At 43.3% G+C, this 18,787-nt stretch overlaps 1 protein-coding gene across 1 annotated transcript; it reads right to left on the reverse strand.

Annotated features, from left to right (window-relative positions):
* Positions 1-794: 794 nt before the first annotated feature.
* Positions 795-18,723, reverse strand: fam49ba (family with sequence similarity 49 member Ba). The gene is made up of 5 exons (XM_056293951.1): positions 18,560-18,723; positions 9,855-9,928; positions 1,361-1,482; positions 1,011-1,116; positions 795-850 (listed from the first exon to the last, which is right to left on the reverse strand). Exons 2-5 carry the CDS (start codon positions 9,925-9,927, stop codon positions 795-797), a joined length of 357 nt encoding a protein of 118 aa, XP_056149926.1. The 5' UTR covers position 9,928; positions 18,560-18,723.
* Between the last annotated feature and the right edge of the window lie 64 nt (positions 18,724-18,787).

An 18,787-nucleotide genomic window follows, 5' to 3' on the forward strand; every position in this document is an offset into this window, starting at 1 on the left:
CAAATGTTCTACTGCTGGGATGAGAGACAACAATGGCCCCCTTATTTTAGGAGAGGGTCAAAGGTCACACCTTGTGGCACCATATGTGTCAGCATGCCATAGCCTGAGGGTCAGTGAGTGACCAACACACTGTCAGTTGCTGTCAGTTGCTGTTCGAGTGCTGTTCTATGTTTCTGCCAGAGCTGTCTGTTCCTTTCTGTTTGTTTGTTTGTTTGTTTCTTGTTTTTTGTTGTTTAGTTCTCTGTTGACCTGTTGTGCTTTGGCAAAACTGTAATTAATGCAGTCACGCCAATAAAGCATCACTGAATTGAATTGAATTGAGAGAGAGAGAGAGAGAGAGAGGGGAGAGGGGGGGGAGAGGGGAGAGATAGAGAACGAGAGAGAGAGAGAGAGAGAGAGAGAGAGAGAGAGAGAGAGAGAGAGAGAGAGAGAGAGAGGGGGGGGGGAGAGAGAGAGAGAGGGAGGAGAGAGAGAGAGAGAGAGAGAGAGGAGAGAGAGGAGAGAGATGAGAGAGAGAGAGAGAGAGAGAGAGGGGAGAGAGGGGAGAGAGGGGAGAGAGAGAGAGAGAGAGAGAGAGAGAGAGAGAGAGAGAGGGGGGGGGGGAGAGGGGAGAGAGGGGAAGAGAGAGAGATGGGGGGGGGGGGATTTGCAGGGCTCGACAGCAGGGCCCGGGACCATGGCAGATCAGTGTGAGCAGTGTCTGTCACACTGACCACATGGCCCACTTCACCCTGTCCTGCATGGTCAGTTGGTTGGCCAGTCCATGTGAAAGGCTAACCCCGATTTGTTTCTAGTCAGTTCTGCAGTGAACTGGTGTGCACTGACCGCTCATTCATGAGGAGGTCTGGACCTGTGGACACACCACAGTGGACACATCACATCCAGCGACAGCATCGATAGTGAAGTGTATGGGAAGTGTATGCTAAAGGCTAACAGGCTAACATGTCATAAGTGTCGGTTCCATCTGTAGTCTGGGTGCTGCGGTTCTGCTGGTTCTTTCTGCATCATACCTAACTTCTGGGAGAACTCATAGAACCTCTTCAGTTTCCCGACAAGTGGAACTACAGCGGACCAGGCCCTCTGCTGGACTGGATCCTCTCCTGGACTCTGAATGGCCTGGATGCACACACACACACACACACACACACACACACACACACACACACACACACACACACACACACACAACACACACACACACACACAGTTAAAACTGCATTATCACATTAAAAAACAACATATTTTAAACCCAAGTATTTTATCTAGATTTTGTATTTCATGTGCTAAATTCATTGATCTGTCTGTAGTATTTTCAAGCAGTGACAGCACAGCAGGTCTGGTGACCAGTCACCAGGAGCACCTGTCGGATTTCCTCTCCGGCTCCTCTATACGCCTGCAGGTCATCCAGGATCACCAGAGCCTCCGTCAGAACCTCGTTCACCTTCTCCCACACATGCTTCTCTGCAGCCGATGGCTGGGCATCTGCAGGATGTGAAACAGGAAGCGAGGTCAGTTAAAGGGAACATGAGCTCAGTAAGAGATGAAGAGGAGCCGGGCACCAGGCTGTGAGACAGTAAATGCTGGTCTGGATGAAGGACGAGGATCCAGAAACACTGCTGGATTCTCCAGAAGGATCTCTGCAGCAGGACAGAAAGGCCCCTCAGCAAATCGTTTTTGGTCAAATACAGGTCACCTCTGCTCAGGCAGACTACTACTAGTAATAACATATTACTAGTAATAACATATTGCTAGTAAATGTAATATGAATATGACTTATTAATTAATTCAGATTATACGAAGGCCAGTAAAAGGTATAATGAATAGTAAATATCATTATGATAGCTAATATGATTATATGACATGTTATTAGCATAATGTGACTAGTAGATATTGTAATACGACTGGTAAATAACATGATACCAATCTAATTCCTCCCCACAATACTACCTTCAATACATACAATACTACCATACTACCTTCAATACATACAATACTACCATACTACCTTCAATGGATACAATACTACCATACTACCTTCAATACATACAATACTACCATACTACCTTCAATATATACCATACTACCATACCTTCAATACATACAATACTACCTTCAATACATACCATACTACCTTCAATACATACCATACTACCATACTACCTTCAATGCATACAATACTACCATACTACCTTCAATACATACAATACTACCATACTACCTTCAATACATACCATACTACCATACCTTCAATACATACAATACTACCTTCAATACATACCATACTACCATACTACCTTCAATAGATACAATACTACCTTCAATACATACCATAGTACCATACTACCTTCAATATATATAATACTACCATACTACCTTCAATACATACAATACTACCTTCAATACATACCATACTACCATACTACCTTCAATACATATAATACTACCATACTACCTTCAATGCATACAGTACTACAATACTACCTTCAAGCTACAACATGTAACTGGAGAACGATAATAAGAATGAGAGTGAGTTAGATTTGGAAAATACCCCCCCCCCGCTTCCCCCAAACGAGCTTGATGAGTGTGCATTAGTTGTCCAGTCATAACTGACAACACTTGTATTGACATAGTCAAGTCAGTTTTATGTGTGTAGCCCAACATCACAAGTTACCACCAGCAGACTTCTTCTTAAGTTTGGGGTACACACAGGAGCCTTGTGTTTTGAGAGCGAAGAGCTTGAGATGGACTGTTCGGTTTAAGGAGATCAGACAGGTAAGATGGGGCAAGCCCATTTAGGATTTTAAAGTCAGCAGAAGCATCTTGAAGTCTGATCTAACATGGATAGAAAGCAAAAGAAGGTAGGCAAGAATTTGTATAATATGGTCACATTTTATAGCTTTAGTTAAGATTCTAGCTTTTCATTTTTCATTGGGAGTGATGAAGAAGGACAGGATTAGGAAGGAGTATATTAGAGGGACAGCTCAGGCTGGACGGTCTGGAGACAAAGCAAGAGAGACAACATGGAGATGGTTTGGACATGTGTGGAGGAGAGATGCTGGGTATATTGGGAGAAGGATGTTGAATATGGAGCTTCCAGGGTAGAGGAGAAGAGGAGGGCCAAAGAGGAGGTTTATGGATGTGGTGAGAGAGGACATGCAGGTGGCTGGTATGACAGAGGAAGATGCAGAGGACAGGAAGAGATGGAGACGGATTATCTGCTGTGGCGACCCCTAATGGGAGCAGCCGAAAGAAGTAGTAGTAGTAGTTAGAATCCTAGCTGCATTATTCTGAACCACCTGAAAACTTTTAGTACTAGCATGTGGCAGACCTGAAAACAGAACATTACAATAATCAAGTCTGGATGAAGCAAATGCATGTATTATTTCTTACTTTTATTTTCTATTTCTATTTATCTTGTTTCTATTTGTTTCTACCTTCTTGTTGTCTTGCGTCTTGTTGGTTTTTCTTGCTAGAGTCTGAGTGTCTGTAATGGGATCCAATTTCCCCTTGGGGATGAATAAAGTATTTCTGATTCTGATTCTGTATTAGAGTCTCTGAGTCAGCCATGGACAAAAAAGACAGGAACTTAAAAGCAGAAAATTTAGTGATATCCAAATTCTCACAGCAGCCAAGCTGGCCTCTAAATTAGTCATCTGAGTATGATCATCAGCCCTTATAGGCATATACAACTGAGTATCATCAGCAAATGGAAAGGAAGGAAGGAAATGTATTCCATGACTGCGTGTAGATTGGCCAAGAGGTGAAATATAAAGAGAAAAAGGTAGAGGGCCAAGAACCGAGCCCTGAGGTACACCATATTTAATGTCAGAATTTTGACGTAATATTATTATAGCAGACAAAATCTATTCTTCCAGATAAGTAGGCCTTAAGGCAAGAGAGATCTAAGCCAGAGACACCAAAATTACCATTTATTCTGTCTAATAGTATACAGTGATCAAATGGTGTCAAAGGCTGCACTTAGGACCAGTAGCAGAAGCACAGAAGGGGAATCAGAGTCCATAGTTAGTAAAAGATCATTCACCACTCTGGTTACAGCAGTTTCAGTGGAGTCACAGGACCTGAAAGCCGATTGAAAAGGGTCATATATAGATAGTTTTCTTCTATATGGGTCAAAAGTCTATCACCTAAGGCAGCTGAGGAAATTCAAAGTCTCCCGGAAGATCCTCCAATCCTTCTACTCTGGGGCAGTTGAGAGCATCCTGACAGGATGCATCTCTGCCTGGCTTGGAAACAGCTCCGCCCAAGATAGGAAGGCTCTGCAGAGGGTAGTGCGTTGGGCTGAGTGCACTATTGGTGACTCACTCCCCACCCTGCAGGACTTATACACCAAGAGGTGCCGAACCAGAGCCTACAGGATTATGAAGGACCCTCACCACCCCAACAATGGACTGTTCCAGCTTCTGCAGTCAGGCAAGCGCCTCCGAAGTCATGCTGCAAATACAGAGAGACTGAGACGGAGTTTCTTTCCTCAGGCCATCACGACTGTGAACTCTGACCTTACCGGGGCCCCGTCGCTGACCCATACTGCCCCCCTCATGCTCAAGAACACATGCACATGCACACACACACACACACACACACACACACACACACACACACACACACACACACAGTAAGGTAACCGACTACACATTACTCATATTATGTACATACATACCTCATATTTCAGCACATATACCTCAGCTTTCTATTTTTCAAGTGCTTTGGGTCAGACCCTTTAGTCAACTGGTTAACGTTGTCGCCCGTGGTGCGGGAGATCCGGGTTCACGCCCCGGATGTGGCGGTTCCCGAATCAATGTATGTGCATATGTTATATTACTGTATATATTGTGCTGTCTGTTTTCTCTTTACAGAGTTCTTAAGCTGTTGACTGTAAATTGTATATAGCAAATTGTAATGCGTGTGTACCTGTTGTACTTTCTTGTTTGCACATTTCATTTTGGAGCTCGTACCTTTTTTTTTTCGTTTCACTGCACCCGGGACTTGTACTTGTGTGTATGTGACAAATAAAACTCTTGAATCTTGAAAGTTGTTGATACACAACTCTCCCTAGTACTTTAGAAAAGAATGGAAGACCCGAGACTGGTTGATAGTTATTAAGAGACCCTGGATTGAGGTGTGTTTTTTTAAGTAGAGGCTTAACTACAGCTGTCTTTAAACTGCAGGGAACCGTGCCAGTAGTAAGTGATAAATTAACAATGTCTAGTATTGCAGGTCCCAGGAAAGGCTAGAGGTCTTTAAAATGTTTTACTGGTAAGGGGTCAAGTAGACAAGTAGTTGGTTCAGAAGCGGACATGAGCTTAGTCAAAGTATCAAGACAGATCATTTCAAAAGCTGTAATAACAGGGACTATCAGTGACTCATTGACCCAGCCACTGACGATGCACAAGCCAGTGCATTCTTAGTGCCGGTCCAAAGCCTGGATAAAAGGGGAGGGTTGCACCAGGAAGGGCATCTGTCATAAAATCTTTACCAAATCAAATATGCGGATCATAAATCAAATTTCCATACTGAATTAGTCGAGGCCTGGGTTATCAACCACCGCCACCAGTACAGTTGGGCAGCAGGGGGCCGGTGGAAACTATGCTACTGTGTCAAAGAAGATTGAATCAGTTCATCTGGACACAACGTTTATTGACAGATACGTTTCAAGTGACATCTTCAGTCTAAACTGACTGCTGGTACCCCCACCCTTATAAACAGTACAGTACAATACAGTGCCTAACGGCCAAAACCAACGGCCAGTTCCATATGCAAATATGGGTGTGACCATTGACCATGTGTGCTATTCACAGCACAGAGGATTAGCGATTGTTGCAATCACAGCATTGTAAAATGGCGACAGATGTACTCTTACCCCCCCCCCCAGTTCAGGGATGGTCGTTCCCTCTTAACATAGATGGACTCTTTGCTCCCCATTCAAACCATCGTTCCTCCCGATCAAGGATGTGCACATCCTTATCCCCAAAAGAGTGCCCACTAGCTTGTAGATGGTGTAGACTGTGGAGTCCTGGCCTGACATGTTAGCTTTCCTGTGTTGTGCCATTCTTTTAGCCAGAGCCTGTTTAGTTTCCCCAATGTACAAGTCGCTGTAATCCTCCTGGCACTTAACAGCGTACACTATATTGTGAATGACCATGGAGTTGGGGTGAAGAATAGGCATAGGAGTCGTTTGGCTGCAGTGGTAGATCAGTCCAGCATCAATATATCAGTCAGTGATATGAATTTGGTAAAACAGGATCTGCAGGAGTAGATGGAGTTGAAGAACTAATTTGTTTAAAATCTCATCAACCTTATTGCAGAAAAACTGCAGAAGCTCATGGGCCATGAATGGTGAGCAGCTAATAGACGGCTGCTTTATAGTAAGTTTAGGTAGAGTGTCAAAGAGAAATCTGGGGTTATGTTTATTAATATTGATTAAGTGAGAGAGATACGATGTTTTTGCAGTAGATAAAGCACGCGTGTATTTCAATAAACACTTATGCCACGATAGGTAAAAAACTTCCAATTTTGATTTGATTTTCCAGTCTCCTGCAGGCCCACTTAAGAGCACGTGTCTCATCATTAAACCAGGGTGTAGGCCTCTTTAGTCGCCTAGCTCTGGTAGTGAGAGGTGCAACTGAATCGAGGAGACTGGAGAGGGCCACATTTAAGTCACTAGTGACATTTTCAACAGAGTCATTTAACCACAGTGAAAGGAGCCAAGACTTCAGGCAGCTGCTGGCCAAATGCAGCTACAGTGGAGGGACCAATGTGATGAGTGGCAATTACATCTCCGCTGACATTAACTGGACAGGCCAATAAAGCTTCAAATTTGATGAGAAAATGATCAGACACAGCAGATGTGGTTGGTAAGACATTCAGATCAGAAACAGCTATTCCTTTAGATAAAACCAAATCAAGGGTGTTACCACTGCAATGAGTCGACTCTTGAACAAACTGAGTGAACCCAAAAGCATCAACTGGTGCCAGAAAGGCTTTACTTAGAGGATCAGCAGCCTTATTCGGATGAATATTGAAATCACCTAGAATTAGAATCTCATCAGCGTGAGTAACAAGGCCTGAGACAAATTCTCCAAGAAATAGTAAGAGCCAGGAGGTCGATAGAGTATCACAATCTGGACTGAGCCGAGTCTATTCATGGCTGAGGGAGATGGACCAAGAACAAGAGACTCAAAAGACTGGAATTTAGATTCAAGTCTAGAAGTCAAATTGAAAATAGATTTATATATTAAGGCAACCCCCCCCACCTTGTTTATTTACCTGAGCTACATGGGCATAAGTATAGTCAGGTGGGGAAGCTTCATTTAAGGGAAGGAAAACATTTGGTTTCAGCCATGTTTCACATAACCCAATCATATCAAAACTATGTTCAAGAATCAGATCATTTATTAGTAAGGCTTTGGTAGACAATGATCTGATATTTGTGAAACCAAATCTAAGCATCTTGTGGAAGTGATCAGTAGTAGGCAGAACTTTAGAGCTACCAATAGGTGAAAGATTAATTGGAATTAGACACCTTGTTGAGAGTTTTGACCACCAACGCTTTGGACGATATGTGGTCACATTCTTGATAACATCAGATGTTTGGTTTAGTAGATTATTAGGTACTTTGTCGCACATCTCACCACTACCAGTGGTAGGAATAATTACTAGATTATTGTGATTCACACATTTAGGAGAGGAGAGCTTGGGAGCAATACAGCAGGGTAGGGAGACAGTCTCAATGTTATAGACCAAGCTATCAGGCTGATAATCTACACTATGAGAAATTCCCTGACTAACATTAATTACACTACTTGACTCCACATCTGCACTAGATTTAAACCTAGCAGGCTCTCCAATCACCTGCAACCTGCTGAATGATAAGTCCCTAGTGTCAAAGTAAACGTAAACTGCTATCTATGTTGCTAGACAAAAGAGCGGCGCCGTCCCCAGTAGGGTGAATGCCGCCCGCTTTCAGCAGGTAAGGGCGGCCCCAGAAGTCACAATCAGAATCACTTTGTCATTTCATTTCATGCACTTGCCTGCATGAAATTTAGTGAAACATAATTTACCCCAGCCCACAGCAGTGCAACACAAAGACAAAAACACATATCCAAAAACTACAAGAACTACAAGAACACATATGTTCAGACTAACACATATCTAAACTAAAAAAAGAAAGAAAGAAAATCACTGTCCAGGAGAACAAACACCAGCCACTATGACTGTCTGAACTGCCGGTCTGCAGGCTAGCAGTTAGCGTAGCCTGTCCCACTTCCATGTCCTGTCAGACAGCCCTTGGTGTTTCCCCTTCGGGCGCAGCTCCAGTCAGGGCCATGGTCCTTGGGCCTACAGAATGCAGCAGACCAAGCTCCCTCAGCCGATCCAACACCAGCTCTCCCAGCCAGACACCTTAGACACACCTCCCCGCACTCCACACGATGACACTAAAACAGTCAATGCTAGGTGAGCAGCAGACCAAGCTCTCCCAGCCCATCCGGCACCAGCTCTCCCAGTCATCAAACGAAGACAAACCTAAACACAGATGTGGACAAATACACTGCATGGACGGTACTGGGTGAGGCCGTGAACGTGAATTCGTGCTGCCATCTTCCCACACCAGTACTGGGTGAGACCGCTGCAAACATGAATTTGTGCCGCCATCTTCCCACACCGGAAGATGAAGATGAAGAAAGAAGGCCAGTTATCAACAAGGCCGAATCCCTGCTCATTACAGTAACGAGCCAGCCAGCGGTCCATTGAGGTGAGCCTGCTGTACTCCTCATCATTACCCCTCACAGGTAAGGGACCAGAGACAACTAATCAAAACTCAAGCGTTCTGACTAGGCTGGCTTTTGTGATCTCTGATTGCTTCATCCTAGCATTATTGGTGCCGCCATGAATAACAATGCTGCTGAAAGTAGTGGTGCTGTGTGCCTGGGTTCCCTGACTCTCCCCCCGTGATGCCAGCACCCTAAGATTATCCTCTATGTCGGACACTCTGGCCCCGGGTAAACAGTGAACCAAGGCTGGCGAAGCTAATCTAACATTGTGGGTAATGGAGTGTCCTATCAGTAGCGTGCGTTGCTTTACTGTGTCAACAGGAGCGGGAGAGGCACGCTGGTTGGTAGGACTACCAACAGGGCTGGTGAGGGGGGAAAACCGGTTTGCAGTTGGGAGAGGTATCTGACATATCTGACATTGACATTGAATCTCTTTGTTACACCAACATTCTTGTTGTGAAGCACTTTTGCAGTTATAGGTGAAGTATTCATTAAGATATTCACGAATTCACGTTTGCGGCAGCCTCACCCAGTGCCGTCCATGCAGTGTCTTTGTCTACGTCTAAGTTTGTCTTCGTTTCTGGATCAGCTGGGAGAGCTTGGTCTGCTGCGTCCTGTGGACCCAGGGACCACGGCCCCTGCCTGGAGCTGCGCTTGAGGAGGAAACACCAAGGGCGGTCTGGCAGGACCACCATCGGTGTTTTCTGAAACAAACCTATTTTCCTTTTTATAGTCTATAAGTTATAGATGATAAGCAGCTCACTATGTTCATCTGGCCAAGAGAGACTAGTCTACTGAAAACAGGCTTCACCTGAACAGGCAGCCAAACTGTCAAATCAAGTGCACAAAGTTGATTGGCAACCAGGAGGTACACACCACTTCCCTTAGGGCTTCTCTGATCAGTTGGAAGGACGAGGCTCACTGCGAGACGGTAGAATGGACTAACGCTGCACTGGTCCGTGAAACTCACAGCAGACAGTCAGCCAGTGTGTCCACACTCAGATGTGTCCAAGCAAAAACATCTTGCATACTGAAGCTTCATGGTGGTGTGTGTGTGTTTCTTACTCTCAAAGTCCAGGAAGAAGTTGCCAGTGTTGTTGTCCAGGTCTCTCGTCAACACCTTGATCAAGTTCCCCATGCTGTAAACACACACACACACACACACACACACACACACACACACACACACACACACACACACACACACACACACACACACACACACACACACACACACACACACACACACACACACACACATTATCATCAGTCATTGCCGTAGCAACCAGTGAGGGTGAAGAGAAGTGGAAAAATGCCAGGATCTGCAAAGGCCGCTTCCCTGACTGAGGACCTGTGTGAACACGCCCTTTGGAACAAGACTCTGCATGTACACCACACAAACACACACACACACACACACACACACACACACACACACACACAGAGCGACTTTACCACACACTGGCCCTCTGTACCGTCTTCCAACACGGACAGTTTCTGACCTGCTGTGTTCTGACGCCAGTCTGCGAGGATCCCATACCACCTAAACAAGCTAACGCTTGTATATTACATCATCATATATTATTAAATATACCGTAATATATTCCAGCGGAAAAGATCAATCCTGTGTTTTTTCAATATGGCTCATTAACTACGTGTAGACTGACTGGTCTCTCTGGTCTTGGTTAGCATGTTTGTCAGCCTGTTGATGACACTGGTTAGCATGTTTATTAGCCCTTGTGTGGTACTGGTTAGCCCATTTGTTATCATAATTATGAGTGACTGGCCTCATTAGTCTGCTCATGGTACTGGTTTGTTTGCATGCTTATGGTATTGGTTAGCACAATACCGTTTGCGGCACAGTGGTTAGCGCGGTCGCCTTACAGCAAGAAGGTCCTGGGTTTGAGCCCCGGGGTAGTCCCACCTTGGTGGGTCGTCCCGGGTCGTCCTCTGTGCGGAGTTTGCATGTCCTCCCCGTGTCTGTGTGGGTTTCCTTTGGGGGCTCCGGTTTCCTCCCACAGTCCAAAGACATGTAGGTCAGGTGAATCGGCTGTACTAAATTGTCCCTAGGTGTGTGTGTGTGCATGTGGGCCCGGTGATGGTCTGGCAGCCTGTCCAGGGGGTCAGACCATCACCCAATGCCTGCCGCCCAATGACTGCTGGGATAGGTTCCAGCATCCCCACGGCCCTGAGAGCAGGATAAGCGGTGTGAATAATGGATGGATGGGTGGATGGATGGATGGATGGATGGATCGATGGATGGATGGATGGATGGATGGGTGTTAGTTAGCCTGTTTATTGTGTTGGTTAGGGTAAGGGTTGGCAACAGAAAGAAAGAAGAAGACACTTTAGTTTGACATTGTATTCTTACAATCAATGTGTCGTCTACATGTAACCATCCTATCGTATGGGAGCAGTGGGCAGCTGCAGCGCTCAGGGACCAACTCCACTTCTTCTTTCCACTGCCTTGCTCAGGGGCACAGGCAGGAGTATTAACCCTGACACGCATGTCTTTTTCATGGTGGGAGGAAACCGGAGCACCCGGCGGAAACCCACGCAGACACGGGGAGAACATGCAAACTCCACACAGAAAGGGCCTGGGACAGCCTGGGGTTCGAACCCAGGACCTTCTTGCGGTCTTTTACCCTTCTCTCCCGCTGTCCTCCCATTTAGATATTTTCCCATAAATCTCCCATATTATTTTTTTTGTCATTTAAATTTTTTATTTTTTCTTCTCAGACACGCTGAAACATTACAGTACAAAACATACCTTTCATACGGTAGGCGACAGGGAAGTACACAAACACAAACAGAAAACAAGAATGGAAAATGAAAGCAAATACAACAGCACAGCATGATAGATCATGGCTTCTGCTCCTCCACACAGCACACACCACTCCACCAGACATACAGTACGGGTATTTTCCACTGTTAACCCGTTATCCTACAAATCCTTCATATCTCTCTGGCCTCTGCTTCTTTTCCAGACAGTTGTAAGCATGCCATTCTTCCCCCATTGCTGAAGAAACCTAAATTAGATCCCCTGTCCTTAAGTTACGACGGACAAATCTCCAAATTGTCTTTTTTATCCAAAGTTCTAGAAAGAGTGATTTCATCTCAATTGATTTCTTTTATGAAGCCTAATAATTTTTATAACAGTTTCCAATCTGGTTTTAGAGCAGCTCATAGTAACAAGACAGCTCTAGTGAAGGCCACTCCTGACCTACTGCCAAGACAGCGCTAGTGAAGGCCACTCCTGACCTACTGCCAAGACAGCTCTAGTGAAGGCCACTCCTGACCTACTGCCAAGACAGCTCTAGTGAAGGCCACTCCTGACATATTGCCAAGACAGCTCTAGTGAAGGCCACTCCTGACCTACTGCCAAGACAGCTCTAGTGAAGGCCACTCCTGACCTACTGCCAAGACAGCTCTAGTGAAGGCCACTCCTGACATATTGCCAAGACAGCTCTAGTGAAGGCCACTCCTGACCTACCTTCAAGACAGCTCTAGTGAAGGCCACTCCTGACCTACCTTCAAGACAGCTCTAGTGAAGGCCACTCCTGACCTACCTTCAAGACAGCTCTAGTGAAGGCCACTGCTGACCTACTGCCAAGACAGCGCTAGTGAAGGCCACTGCTGACCTACTGCCAAGACAGCGCTAGTGAAGGCCACTCCTGACATTTTGCCAACACAGATCTAGTGAAGGCCACTCCTGACCTAATGCCAAGACAGCTTTAGTGAAGGCCACTCCTGACCTACCTTCAACACGGCTCTAGTGAAGGCCACTCCTGACCTACTGCCAAGACAGCTCTAGTGAAGGTCACTCCTGACATATTGCCAAGACAGCTCTAGTGAAGGCCACTCCTGACCTACCTTCAAGACAGCTCTAGTGAAGGCCACTCCTGACCTACCTTCAAGACAGCTCTAGTGAAGGCCACTGCTGGCCTACCTTCAAGACAGCTCTAGTGAAGGCCACTCCTGACCTACCGCCAAGACAGCTCTAGTGAAGGCCACTCCTGACATATTGCCAACACAGCTCTAGTGAAGGCCACTCCTGACCTACTGCCAAGACAGCTCTAGTGAAGGCCACTCCTGACCTACCTTCAACACAGCTCTAGTGAAGGCCACTCCTGACCTACCTTCAAGACAGCTCTAGTGAAGGCCACTCCTGACCTACCGCCAAGACAGCTCTAGTGAAGGCCACTCCTGACATATTGCCAACACAGCTCTAGTGAAGGCCACTCCTGACCTACTGCCAAGACAGCTCTAGTGAAGGCCACTCCTGACCTACCTTCAACACAGCTCTAGTGAAGGCCACTGCTGGCCTACCTTCAAGACAGCTCTAGTGAAGGCCACTCCTGACCTACTGCCAAGACAGCTCTAGTGAAGGCCACTCCTGACCTACCTTCAACACCGCTCTAGTGAAGGCCACTCCTGACCTACTGCCAAGACAGCTCTAGTGAAGGCCACTCCTGACCTACTGCTGACTGCACACAGAGGTGACTGCTCGATTTTACTTCTTTTAGACTGAAGTGATGCCTTTGATACAGCTGATCAAACATCCGCTGACATCACCTAGAGACTTGGGTTGGCATCAAGGGCTCGGCTCTGGCTTTATTATGCTCCTATCTCTCCACCAGAACATGTTCTGCTGTTCTGGGTAACTCTACTCCCTCAACGGCTAAGTTGAGTGACTGCAGGTACCCCACCCTTATAAACAATACAGTAACTGCAGGTGTCCCCACCCCTATAAACAATACAGGGACTGCAGGTACCCCACCCTTATAAACAATACAGTGACTTCAGGTACCCCACCCTTATAAACAATATAGTGACTGCAGGTGTCCCCACCCTTATAAACAATACACTGACTGCAGGTGTCCCCACCCTTATGAACAATACAGGGACTGCAGGTACCCCACCCTTATAAACAATACATTGGTATAACCACCCAAACCAACCATCAGTTTCATATGCAAATAGTGTGACCATTAACTAGAGTTACAGTGGCCATGTGTACTATTCACAGAGGGTTGGGGAATAGTTGCAATCACAGCATTGTAAGATGGTGACAGATGTACTTTTGCCCCCCCCCCCCGGTTCAGGGATGGTTGTTCTCTCTTCACATAGATGGCCTCTATGACTCCTCGTTCAAACCAGCGTCCCTCCCTATCAAGGATGGTCACATCCTCATCCTTGAAAGAGTGGCCAATGGTCTGTAGAAGGTGTAGACTGTGGAGTCCTGGTTTGGGTGGTTATGTCACTATAATGTTTACAAGGATGGGGTACCTGCAGTCACTGTATTGTTTATAAGGGTGGGGACACCTGCAGTCAGTGTATTGTTTATAAGGGTGGGGACACTTGCAGTCACTATATTGTTTACAAGGGTGGGGTACCTGCAGTAAGTGTATTGTTTATAAGGGTGGGGACACCTGCAGTCACTGTATTGTTTACAAGGGTGGGGTACCTGCAGTAAGTGTATTGTTTATAAGGGTGGGGACACCTGCAGTCACTGTATTGTTTATAAGGGTGGGGTACCTGCAGTAAGTGTATTGTTTATAAGGGTGGGGACACCTGCAGTCACTATATTGTTTACAAGGGTGGGGTACCTGCAGTCACTGTATTGTTTATAAGGGTGGGGACACCTGCAGTCACTGTATTGTTTATAAGGGTGGGGACACTTGCAGTCACTATATTGTTTACAAGGGTGGGGTACCTGCAGTAAGTGTATTGTTTATAAGGGTGGGGACACCTGCAGTCACTGTATTGTTTATAAGGGTGGGGTACCTGCAGTAAGTGTATTGTTTATAAGGGTGGGGATACCTGCAGTCACTATATTGTTTACAAGGGTGGGGTACCTGCAGTCACTGTATTGTTTATAAGGGTGGGGACACCTGCAGTCACTGTATTGTTTATAAGGGTGGGGACACCTGCAGTCACTGTATTGTTTATAAGGGTGGGGACACCTGCAGTCAGTGTATTGTTTATAAGGGTGGGGACACCTGCAGTCACTATATTGTTTATAAGGGTGGGGTACCTGCAGTCAGTGTATTGTTTATAAGGGTGGGGACACCTGCAGTCACTATATTGTTTATAAGGGTGGGGTACCTGCAGTCAGGTGAGGCTGAAGAGGTCACTTAGGTGATGATGAAACATGTCTGTCAGTAAACGTTGTGTCCAGATGAACTGATTCCACTTCCTGTGTGCTTTATCTGAAATAATATGTTAACTTACACTACCAGTGTGTAGTTTTTTCTATTTTATTAATCTTTAAAATATTAAACAATTTACACATTCAAAATTGATTTGTGGTTAGCTGCATGACCATATTTTACACCATTCAGGTACATGCAGAAGGGTGACACCTAAAATCGGTGCAGGGGTGGGGGGGGTCTGTGCCCCTTTTTTCAGGTTAGAGCAACAGGCCCTCAAAATGTCTGTGCATGTCCCTGCAACTGTTGCTACTAATGCTGCTAATAGTACTACTGCTACTTCTACCCATCACTACTACTACTACCACCACCACCACTACTACTGCTATTACTACTACTACTACTACTACTACTACATTCGGCTGCTCCCGTTAGGGGGCGCCACAGCGGATCATCCGTCTCCATCTCTTCCTGTCCTCTGCATCTTCCTCTGTGACACCAGCCACCTGCATGTCCTCCCTCACCACATCCATAAACCTCCTCTTTGGCCTTCCTCTTCTCCTCTTCCCTGGCAGCTCCATATTCAGCATCCTTCTCCCAGTATACCCAGCATCTCTCCTCCACACATGTCCAAACCATCTCAATCTTGTCTCTCTTGCTTTGTCTCCAAACCGTCCATCCTGAGCTGTCCCTCTAATATACTGGTTCCTAATCCTGTCCTTCTTCATCACTCCCAGTGAAAATCTTATCATCTTCATCTCTGCCACCTCCAGCTCCTCCTCCTGTCTTTTCATCAGTGCCACCGTCTCCAAACCATATAACATAGCTGGTCTCACCACCATCTTGTAAACCTTCCCTTTAACTCTTGCTGCGACTAATATAATATTATGACGCATAACAAAACAGTAATATAATATTATGACGCATAACAAAACAGTAATATAATATTATGACGCATAATAAAACAGTCATATAATAATATGACGCATAATAAAACAGTAATATAATATTATGACGCATAATAAAACAGTAATATAATATTATGACGCATAATAAAACAGTAATATTATATTATGACGCATAATAAAACAGTAATATAATAATATGACGTATAATAAAACAGTAATATAATATTATGACGCATAATAAAACAGTAATATAATATTATGACGCATAATAAAACAGTAACATAATAATATGACGCATAATAAAACAGTAATATAATATTATGACGCATAATAAAGCACTAATATTATAATATGACGCATAATAAAACAGTAATATAATATTATGACGCATAATAAAACAGTAATATAATATTATGACGCATAATAAAACAGTAATATAATAATATGACGCATAATAAAACAGTAATATAATAATATGATGCATAATAAAACAGTAATATAATAATATGACGTATAATAAAACAGTAATATAATATTATGACGCATAACAAAACAGTAATATAATATTATGACGCACAATAAAACAGTAATATAATAATATGACGCATAATAAAACAGTAATATAATAATATGATGCATAATAAAACAGTAATATAATATTATGACGCATTATAAAACAGTAATATAATAATATGACGCATAATAAAACAGTAATATAATATTATGACGCATAACAAAACAGTAAATAATAATATGACGCATAATAAAACAGTAATATAATATCATGACGCATAATAAAACAGTGGTATAATAATATGATGCATAATAAAACAGTAATAAATAATATGACGCATAATAAAACAGTAATATAATATTATGACGCATAATAAAACAGTAATATAATAATATGACGCATAATAAAACAGTAATATAATAATATGACGTATAATAAAACAGTAATATAATATTATGACGCATAACAAAACAGTAATATAATATTATGACGCATAATAAAACAGTAATATAATAATATGACGCATAATAAAACAGTGGTATAATAATATGACGCATAATAAAACAGTAATATAATATCATGACGCATTATAAAACAGTAATATAATATTATGACTCATAATAAAACAGTAATATAATAATATGACGCATAATAAAACAGTAATATAATAATATGACGCATAATAAAACAGTGGTATAATAATATGATGCATAATAAAACAGTAATATAATATTATGACTCATAGTAAAACAGTAATATAATATTATGACGCATAATAAAACAGTAATATAATAATATGACGCATAATAAAACAGTGGTATAATAATATGATGCATAATAAAACAGTAATAAATAATATGATGCATAATAAAACAGTAATATAATAATATGACGCATAATAAAACAGTAATATAATATTATGACGCATAATAAAACAGTAATATAATATTATTACGCATTATAAAACAGTAATATAATAATATGACGCCTAATAAAACAGTAATATAATATTATGACAAATAATAAAACAGTGGTATAATAATATGACGCATTATAAAACAGTAATATAATAATATGACGCATAACAAAACAGTAATATAACAATATGACGCATAATAAAACAGTAATATAATAATATGACGCATAATAAAACAGTAATATAATTTTATGACGCATTTTAAAACAGTGGTATAATAATATGACGCATAATAAAACAGCACTATAATAATATGACGCATAATAAAACAATACTATAACAGTATGAGGCGTAATAAAACAGTACCATAATAGTATGAGACGTAATAAAACAGTAATAACAGTCAGTAATAACAGTAATAAGAGTAATAACAGTCAGTAATAACAGTAACAAGAGTAATAACAGTCAGTAATAACAGTAATAAGATAATAACAGTCCGTAATAACAGTAATATGAGTAATAACAGTCAGTAATAAGAGTAATAACAGTCAGTTATAACAGTAATAAGGGTAATAACGGTCAGTAACAACAGTAATAACAGTCAGTAATAACAGTAATAAGAGTAATAACAGTCAGTAATAAGAGTAATAACAGTCAGTAATAACCGTAATAACAGTAATACCAGTCAGTAATAATAGCAACAACAGTCAGTAATAAGCGTAATAACAGACAGTAATAACAGTAATAACAGTCGGTAATAACAGCAATAACAGTAAGTAATAACCGTAATAACAGTCAGTAATAACAGTACTAACAGCCAGTAATAACAGTAATAAGAGTAATAACAGTACTAACAGCCAGTAATAAGAGTAATAACAGTCAGTAATAACAGTAATAACAGTCAGTAATAACAGTAATAAGAGTAATAACAGCAGGCTACTCGCTGCAGTGTACTGAGGGGTGCGTGGCACATAAACGCAGTGTGGTCGGGCTCATGCAGTGCAGAAGAGGAAGTGAAAGCTGGTGCAACTCAGACCGGAAAACCGTGTGGTTCGGTCCAGTCTCGCGAATCCGGTGCAGGTGAACGGAGAGGCGTGACGTCACTGAGCTGATCCAAAGCAGGAGTCCGGTGTCCGTGTGACAGACGGACTGAAGACCGAACCAGTCTGTTTAGCTTTAACCGGTTCAGCAAACTCACCGGAAGGACCTGCTGGTTTCCGTCTCACATCAGCACAATAAAACGGAGCTACCCGTTCCTGCACAGCCCGCGAGGCTCTTACCTTGCAAACAGCGGATGTCCAGCGACGGAAACGCAGAGCGGGTTGGTCGCCGCGTGTCCACAGCAGATGCTCAGGAGTTGTTTGGCTCGGGATCATGTGTGTTTCCGCCCTCCAGGTGCGCCGCCGCCTCGCCTCTCTTCATGTTGAGTCAAACCCGGAAAACACTCAGGTCCAGACGCCGCGCGCCTGCGAAACCAGGAAGTGACACAGTGTCGCTCCGCCGTTCAC

This window comes from Lampris incognitus, chromosome 14 (assembly GCF_029633865.1).
Source record: "Lampris incognitus isolate fLamInc1 chromosome 14, fLamInc1.hap2, whole genome shotgun sequence".
Taxonomy (NCBI): Eukaryota; Metazoa; Chordata; class Actinopteri; order Lampriformes; family Lampridae; genus Lampris; species Lampris incognitus.